Source organism: Artibeus jamaicensis, unplaced genomic scaffold, assembly GCF_021234435.1.
Source record: "Artibeus jamaicensis isolate MK-2021 breed Jamaican fruit bat unplaced genomic scaffold, CSHL_Jam_final contig_886, whole genome shotgun sequence".
NCBI classification, from domain to species: domain Eukaryota; kingdom Metazoa; phylum Chordata; class Mammalia; order Chiroptera; family Phyllostomidae; genus Artibeus; species Artibeus jamaicensis.
Window position 1 is genome coordinate 136,400 of NW_026522002.1, and position 9,439 is coordinate 145,838.

A 9,439-nucleotide genomic window follows, 5' to 3' on the forward strand; every position below is an offset into this window, starting at 1 on the left:
CCTCAGTGAGCGTTGGCACATATGGGAAACCAGTACTACAAACAGGACACAGGGTTCCCGCTACCCCGGCGGTACCCACGCCACCCCCCGCCTCGGCCCACCGCCCCGGCCCACTCCCCCGGCCAGTCCCACTCCCCCGGCCAATCCCCTCCCTGTAACGTCACTTTTCTGAGCCTCGCCACCGACGTTTGGGGTCTTTCCGGCCGCGGGGGCCTGTGGGTGTGGTGGGTTGCGTCATGCGAGCGCGCGCCGGAAGCGGGCTCTGGACAGACGGAAGTGGCGGGGCGGGGCGCGGGGGCGATGGGGGGCGGAGGCCGACGATGAGCGGCCGGAGAGAGTGAGCGGGACGGCGGCGAGGCTGGGGGGCCCCGGAGAGCGAGCCGCAGGGCGGAGGGCAGGGGCGCGAGCTCGGCAGGCGGCGGGCGGCGGCCAGGGCGCGGCGGCAGAGGCCAGGGCGCGGCGGCCGAGAAGATGGCGGACGGCGACAGCGGCAGCGAGCGCGGCGGCAGCGGGCCCGGGGGCTTCCAGCCCGCGTCTCGCGGCGGTGGCGAGCAGGAAACACAGGAGCTGGCCTCGAAGCGGCTGGACATTCAGAACAAGCGCTTCTACCTGGACGTGAAGCAGAATGCCAAGGGCCGCTTCCTCAAGATCGCCGAAGTGGGCGCGGGCGGCTCCAAGAGCCGCCTCACGTTGTCTATGGCCGTGGCCGCCGAGTTCCGCGACTACCTGGGCGACTTCATCGAGCACTACGCGCAGCTGGGCCCCAGCAGCCCCGAGCAGGTGGCGGCGGCGGCGGCGGCCGAGGAGGGCGGCGGGCCGCGGCGCGCGCTCAAGAGCGAGTTCCTGGTGCGCGAGAACCGCAAGTACTACCTGGACCTCAAGGAGAACCAGCGCGGCCGCTTCCTGCGCATCCGCCAGACGGTCACGCGCGGCGGCCCCGCGCCCGGAGGCCTGCAGAGCGGCCAGACCATCGCGCTGCCCGCGCAGGGGCTCATCGAGTTCCGCGACGCGCTGGCCAAGCTCATCGACGACTACGGCGGCGATGACGACGAGCTGGCTGGTGGCCCGGGCGGCGCCGCGGGAGGCCCCGGCGGCGGCCTATACGGGGAGCTGCCAGAGGGCACCTCCATCACCGTGGACTCGAAGCGCTTCTTCTTCGACGTGGGCTGCAACAAGTACGGGGTGTTTCTGCGCGTGAGCGAGGTGAAACCGTCCTACCGCAACGCCATCACCGTTCCCTTCAAGGCCTGGGGCAAGTTCGGGGGCGCCTTCTGCCGGTATGCGGATGAGATGAAGGAGATCCAGGAGCGGCAGAGAGATAAGCTTTATGAGCGACGCGGCGGGGGCAGCGGCGGCGGGGATGAGTCTGAGGGCGAAGAGGTGGATGAGGATTGAAACGCGCAGCTTCCCTACGGGCCTCCCACCCACCTCCATCCCCTCGTCTAAAGAGCTGTCTTTCCCGCTCATTCCTAGTGCAAGGGGAGCAAGGGAGGTCCACAGGGAGAAAACAAGATTTTAAATAATGTAGTTAATTACGAGAAATGACCATAAGAGAACAGTCGCGGACAATTAGAGAAAAGAAGTAAAGTTCCAAGGAGCTGACAGCAACCTGCAAAGAGCAACAGCGTCTCCTCAACCGAGCAAAATAGTCCCAGCTCCCATGGTTTCTCAGCTGCGGTTCCTAAACCCATCAACATAACCCTGATGGGTCTGGGGGATAGGTCCTAGCACGGCGTGGGCCAGAGGAGCACTTCCAACTTACCCAGACCTCTTGATAACAGCTGAATTTGTGTTGTACTTGGGAACCTGGTCTAAAGATCTCTCCAAACCTCACTGTTGCAGTGTCTATCCCTTCACTTCCATTGAAATCAGCATTTGGAATTTGGGTTTTCATGGTATTCCTGAGAAGGGAAAGGCCTTTGCAGTTACCCAGGTCTTGGGTACAGGTTTCATGAAAAGAAATGCAACTTACATGAATTTAAGAAGTCACCTGGGAATAGAGAAACAAATTGGATCTATATTGTTTAAAATAGTTTTGCACCATACCTGGACCAAGGCCAGTATCTCCCCCCCACCACCCCAGAATTGTTTTTGCAGGATGCAAATGGATTCAGATGTCAATCCTTGAACTAGAATTGGCTACTAAAGTATTTTAAAAGTTGGAAAATTCTTTGAAGATCAAAGCAGTTTTACATTGGAGGTTGCTGAAATAGGCACAAGAAAAAAAAATCAGGCATAAAGCACAAGGAAAAAAACTGTTTGAGTGGATTGGTTGCTACTCACTAAAGTTCTTCCCCTGATCTCTCAAACATGGAGATCATTATTAAGAAATGGCTTAGGTATGAATGAGCGCCAGATCCCTGTGGCTCCACCATGTGAGCCAGTGAATTGTGGCTAATTCGGCTGTTTCCGTCACTGATTGGCTGGATTTTAAACCATAAAACTTGAAAAAGGAACAGTGTGGCTACAAGCCTAAGCTTTAATGAAATATATGTCTCAAGAGTTGGAAATTAACAAAACTGAAGTCTTCCTTTACCTTCAGTTTAATCTGTGGATTTGTTCAAATACTAAAGATCCTCAGGTCCAGAATTCCAGCATCATTTATTCTTTTTAAATAAAATTTTAAAAACTTGATCCACTGTATCAGTACCTCACAATCAAAGTTGGCAAATGATGCATGTGTGATTCAAGCAAGCAGCGTGCCCTTGGGAAGCTGAAATCCATCTGAATGGACTCGAAGTGAACATGAATGTGCTGACTATATCATGGAAGCATTTTTATACCATCTTGAAATTTCAACAAAAACTGGCTTTTGCTAGTTTATCCAGCTGTCTTTCGAGAATAAAAGTTGGGGTTTTCTTCAAGGATCGCCTCTTCTATATTTTAAATGGATTTTCAGTAGAAATGGTTTTTACTAATCAAGTTAATCCCATCCTATCGAAAGGTATTTCTGGGAATGTCTTGGACCTAGGTAACTTTGAATCGAATGGGGGCTGTTCTTTCCAAAGTTTTTCAGGTAGGCTTGGTGCGACACCTTCTCAACCAGGAGGCAAGTAACCCCACCTCCACAGTCTTAGTGTTTGTTTTTTTTTTAACTGCATGACTGCCCGTTATTTGAGCTGCCTTTTAATTTATTGTGTATCCTTTTTATTATTTTGGTATTATTCAATATCTACAGTCTTTTTGTATTTATTGGGAAATAAGTAATATACAAAAAGGTCATTTTCATTCATTGTGGCTGAGAGGGAGGAAAATAATCATGTATATAAAATGAGGCTTTTAAAAAAATCAGACTGTAATTCAGAATATTGTTAATCTTAGATTAAAAAAAAAAGCCGCAAACATTGGTGCCCTTTTCGGACAATTTCTCTACTCGTCATCCACAGTAGACTTTTTAAACAGATTTTTTTAAAGCTTTTCTTTTTAAAGAATTTTTCTCCGTTGCAAAGAATGTTTCCTAAATTGTATGGGAGCAATAGTATTTCCGATGTTTTAACGACATCCGTACACTTGTACTGTATTTTGTACTACAAGGCAGCTGTTTTCAATGGTGTCCTGCTGTATTTACCTATGTGTTTTGAGTGTTTTATTTCTTTGCTGCGGAGAACAAATCCCTAAATAGTTTTAGTAAAGGAGCTGAGAAACTAGCATTAGGTTTGCAGAAACTGTTTAAGTTTCAAATTCTGAGGCAGCAATGAAAATTAATATTGCAGCTATTAGTTGATTGCTGTAGCTTTCTCCTTTTCAAACCATGTACAATTCCTGTATAGACCAACTTGTTTTCTTGCTTCAGTGGTGGTTCTGTTGCTCAGCTGCAGTTGAGCCAGTTCAATTTTTGCAAAGGTGCGGTACCTCTCCTTTTTAAGGAGTTGGTTTATTCTTTCTTCTGTTCTTTTTGTTTGGCTGAATTGCAGTAACTAGCCTTGCCTTTCTATTCTGTAGAAATGACAGGGTCTTCACAATCCTCACCAGTGGCTACTAAGCTATAATTAGCTGAATAGAAAGAATGTGGAAGTGGTCTGAGGCATATGGAGTATATGCCAAGAGCACTACCATATATGGAGTCAGCTTTGGTTACCAGAGAAGTTTTCTTAGTCATTAGACCATGTAACAGTAATATATCATATGTAAATCTTTAGATATCAATTTGAGAATCCTCCAAAAAAAGGAGCAAAGAATGCATAAGCTATGTGTTGGAAAAGTAATTTATATTAAAATTTTGACCTGCCTATGTAAGATTAAGTGGTAAATGTCATAGTGGTGGGTTTTAAGTCTTAACCAATCTCAAAGGTTTGTTCTCCTGCAGGGGTGGTTGATGGTCTCTCTTCCCACTGCAGGAAGGTTACAGAAGGATGTGGATTGATTGTAGCATCACTGATCCTCATTCCAGTCACTAGGGACAACAGAAATCTGCAAAGCACAGAAACTGCACTTTCAACGTGTGGTCTGTTAAACAAGGTGGTATAACGGGCTATCTTTCAGATACTTATTAAAACATAAGAAGTATTAAATTTGTTAAATCGAGGCAGAAAATGTTTTCAGACACCAGTGATTTAGGGCTTTTTTTGACTTTGGCAAATACCCCAACTAATAACATGTTCAAAATCATCCTATTTCTGAAAAGTAGGGAAGTAAAATTTCCTTTTTGACAATTGGCAGAACATTTCTCAAACTACTGTAGTTACAGAAGTGAGAAGTCCACGATTTTAGGAACAATTTAAAGAGCAGAAAACTTGGATTAGATCCCACAACTGCCTTCGGTGTCTATTGTCCCCACCTATCGTTTGTGCAGAGCCGTAGTTCTAGTCAGCAGAGGATGTTTCAGTGCATGTACTGCATGGAACAAAGTGCAGATCTGGATGGCACCAAAAAATCAAAGCGGAAACCAAACCAAACCCAGACACCCTATGTTACTGTGGGCGCTTGTAGGTGGTACAGATGACTGTAGCTGTGATACAGACACAGCTGTTTGTCAAGTCACTTTCCATAATACTTATGCAAAATGATGGAGAGGCCCTTGCAGGCAGCCGGTAACCTGCTTCCTTTGTTACCTCTCGATCACTTTGCAATAAATTGCAGGTCTTTTAAGAGATTCAAGCTTCAGTTTTCTCAAAACAAAACAATTATCCTGTCTTATCTGAAAATGCAGGGTTGTGGGCAGAAGAGGCTGGTTATAATAATGCCCTCATATTGAGTGGTCTGTAAATGGCTGCACACTTCAGGCACTCTAGTTGCTGAGGATGCTTTGTTAAATATGACCTTGACTGGCTTTACAGGGGGGTAGAGTGATATACACAAGGTATTAAAGTGACAATTCACTTAGGTCTACCTTGCCTTGAGGTGGATGAAATTAAGGAGAAGCTTGAGTGTGTAAGCTGTGCACATAAGTATTCTTCACTGTAAATTTTGTTTCCATTTTAACCCAATTATGGTACTTTGTCCAATGCACAACTGATCTCTCAGTAGATATTCATTTGAAAATAGTGTGGCCTTGATCGGTGAGAAGGGGAAGGAGAGAAGTGACTTTTTGCTTATGTAAAAAAATGACTCATTTGCCAAGAGTTGTTCTGCATCACTCTTAAGTACCTAATGTGTTTATTGTTGGTCTCCTTTTTGATTAGGGAAGTTTAATGGTTTTGACCCTGGAGTTACTAATTCAATTGAATTGTCTTCTATTTTTAGGAAATATCAGAATTGCTCTGATAAGTACAAAGTTGACTGCTTTGATGTCCAATCTCAGGTTTTAGAATATACATGGTGGTTAAAATCCCACTGTTAACTCTTAAAAAACAATTTTATTTAGCACACCTAAAAGTCATGTGCGTAAGGCCTGTTCAGAGAGCAGAGCCTCCCATCATTTTGCTCCTTTTCCATTTTGTACTTCACTTGAGAAAGTGTGATTTGACATTGTATATTGCCATTTTAACCCTGACATATTTTTCAAGATAAAGCACTTTTTGATCATGAAATACGTGGAATCTTTGTGTGATGTGGATCATGGTTTCTCAGGCTCACCTAGATAATCTGCTAACAAGTATTATTCTAACTCTGTGTATGAAGAGTAGAAATCTTTGTTAATATTAGGTTTGTATTACTGATCAAGAATGCATTTTGCTAGCTTCCAGTGGATGCAACAGTGAACAATGCTGCATTCACAGTTTATAAGTTACTTTCCCTTGAGCCTTAAGGTAACTTTTTTTGTCAACAACAGCACTGAAGTTATAGTAAATGAATGAGACTCAGTTTTCAGGGTTAGTTTTAGAGTACTGTAAATCAATTAGATGTCTTCCTTAACAGTTATTGTTCCCATTGAATAAGCCGAGTAGTGGGTGTGTGGGTGGGACTGGGAGAGGGAGGAGATAGTTTGTAAAGAAGGAAAAAAAAAACCCACATTTAACCTTAAATACCGACAAAATACGGACGAAAAATACTGACAAAAAAAAGTAGTACATGTCGATGCCATTTGAAATTCCACATATAAGGTAGAAATGGCAAATTATAACTTCATTTCTCATTTTAATCTTAAAAGCAGTCATTTTCCAATGATAGACCCCAGAAGTGTCCAGAGATAGAATTCAATGGTGAGTTCTCCTGATACAGCGAAGTTTGCTGTTTGAAGTCACTGTTTCCAGTCCTCAGTCTTAAAATTTGTTTCATTACTGATGGATTTAACAGACTCTTATTTCAACAAATGTGGTCCAGTTGTCAGCACTTAAAATTAAATTTGGAGAATGAAAAAATAAAATTGCATCATGACTTATTACACTTAAGGTAATTTCCAGTTGATGTCTGTACCTCAAATCCAAATAAGACCTTTATGAATGAATTTTATATTTCCTAATGAAATAGGGAATGTGTCATCAATATAATCACTTTTATTCACAAATCTTATACTTGACTTTTGAAAATGTAACTCACCTCTTAAATTAGACATTCCAATCAGGACAGGCAAAGCTATTATAGAACAGCAGCAAATGCCAGGTGGGTAGTTTAGGACTTGTGATAAAGGGAGGACAGAGCTTCATTAAATGCCAAAATGTTACCATTTCCCCCACAGTAATTCTAACAAACTTTGATAAGAGTATTACTGTACTTGTAATTAACATCAGATTTTGAATAATTTTCCCTATGTTACATGTAAAGTATCCCACTGACATGGATAAGGGAGGGCTGGTTATATCTTTAGTATGATGAAATGTGGACTCAGTGTTAGAGAAACTAACAGTGCTAAGTTCATCGTCCACTAGTATGTTGCAAGATACCAGTTTGTCCTTTTTTATCCTTCCTTCAATACTTTTAACGGCTCTTTGAAGAAAATTGATTTAGATCACCTGTCATTCTTGAAAGGAAAGGCAACTTTTGTCCCCAGTCTTACCCTATGTCACAGGATTAGGCTGATGGAAAAAAAAAATCTTCATACTTGGAAATAGCAGGGCAAGTTGTGTATTTGCCCTTTTAAAATTGCTTTTTCAGGGACCTGTAACTGCAAAGAGTCCTAAGAAAACTGGAAAAAAAGTTATATCACTAAGCACATGTAGGAATTTTGGAGTTTTATTTTCTTTCAAGTCTTCAGATATGAGACACAGACCCTTTTCTCCCAGCCCACATGTCCCCTCTGTGTATAAAAGCTCTCTGGATTCCTAGGAGTTAGGGAGATTGGGCAGGTGCAGAAGCATTTTAAATCAGAGCATGTAAAGAGTGGACAATTCTGCATATTACGGCACAGGCCAAGTATATTTGAGTTTTTTCAACTAATTTCAACATTTGCATAATATATTTGGACTTTTTCCTAAAGTTCTAAAGAAATTAGTACAGACAGATTCCTACTTCCTTTGCACCTTCATGCAGGTGTTTTTCCATGTTCATTTTTTTAAGTCCATTCATTTGTCTTCTGAGATGTTTCCATTCGTATCTGCCAGAGCTTCCTTAAACTAGATTCTTCACTCCAAAGTGAGGCTGATATCCTGCCAGTAGAGAATCTACAGGCGTCATTTGAATGAAGTAAAACCAAATCTTGACAGCAGGAGACAGAGCTTCCTGATCTAAATAGATGTACAACTAGACTTTAGGTTGGAAGTTACTTTAAAAGGGGTTTGGGGTGTCTTCAGTCTGTGTAAATACCCACATGCTGTGCATTGTAAACCAAGTGTGTGTTCTTATATGTGAATTTGTAGGACTGACTTATGCTTCAAGAGAAGCCGCACCTTTAATTTTATAAGGTCCCCTCCACCTATAACCCTATAAATATTTGTAAATAGAACACTGAAATTTGTAGTGATAGGATCAATTTGGGAATATCTGCTGAGAGACCAAAAAGTCCATTTTTTTAAGTACCTTGGTTAAAGAGTAAAGATTATTCCTCTTATTTTTTAAAAGAAGAATGCACTTTAACAAACAGCTGCATGGGCAATTCAAACAAATCCGTGAAGTGCAGTACCCATTCAGAAACCATACTTCCTGGAAACCGTTCAAAAGCAGAGTCTAGATGGGCTGTTGATCTCACTGCCTGGAGGTTGAAGCTCAGATTGCGGTCAATGTCTAGATGAGCAGGGCTGCTTCAAAAGAGTGATGTGAATACAGCCAGAAGCTTCAGACAGGTCTCTAAAATGGCGGGTCCCGTAATTACCACTAACTAGCAAAACTGACAGAAAAACTCATAGAGAAAAATGTTTAAGAATCCTTACTGCTGGTGTGTACTCCTTACAATAGCAGACTTTTGCAAATGGAGTTTTACAGTCTATATTTAAAAAATTGTATGTTTGTAACAAATAAAGTATGCGGAAAAGTGAATGAGTCTTGTGCTGGTGTCTGAGGAGTTACCTGGTGATTGGGAGGGAGATGCCCCATACCATCTGCTGGAGCTCATAAATGGGTCTGGAACTGGGCAAGTCCCCACTGAAATGACTTATAAGCTACTGCATGTTCCCATAATCCTTTTCTAGTTAGTAAGCGATCTGTGGAGTAGTAAGCGATATAGTTCACTTCCCAGACAGCCCACTTGTCACTTCCCCTAATTTCTTCCTATTCTACTGGCTTTTGGGCCCTGTCATTCCCAATGGGTATAAAAAAACATCCCTCATTGTGTATCATCGTAGCTAACTTCTTACAGAGCGGACTAGGCCAGTCTTAGGCCAATATTAATGAAAAAACAAAGTTACATCCATAAATCACAGCTGTAGTTCCCAATGTTTTTCACCTCAGAAGCCCCTTTATACTCATTAGAAATTGAATCTTTAAAAAAAAAAGTCCTCAACCAAGGATATGTTTGGGTTTTTTTTGTTGTTGGTTTGCTTCAGAGAGGGAGAAACATCACTCAGTCACCTCCCATGTAAGCCTGGACTAAGGATCAAACCTACCACCCAGGTGTGTGCCCTAACCAAAGATCTAGCCCACAGTCTTTTGGTGTATTGGACCGTGCTCCAACTCACTGAGCCACCTG

At 43.1% G+C, this 9,439-nt stretch overlaps 1 protein-coding gene across 1 annotated transcript; it reads left to right on the plus strand.

The window, feature by feature from the left end:
* The first annotated feature begins 294 nt into the window (after positions 1–294).
* PURB (purine rich element binding protein B) lies at positions 295–8,798 on the plus strand. The gene has a single exon (XM_037150259.2). The coding sequence runs from the start codon at positions 472–474 to the stop codon at positions 1,393–1,395; it is 924 nt and encodes a 307-aa protein (XP_037006154.2). The 5' UTR covers positions 295–471; the 3' UTR covers positions 1,396–8,798.
* Positions 8,799–9,439: the final 641 nt, after the last annotated feature.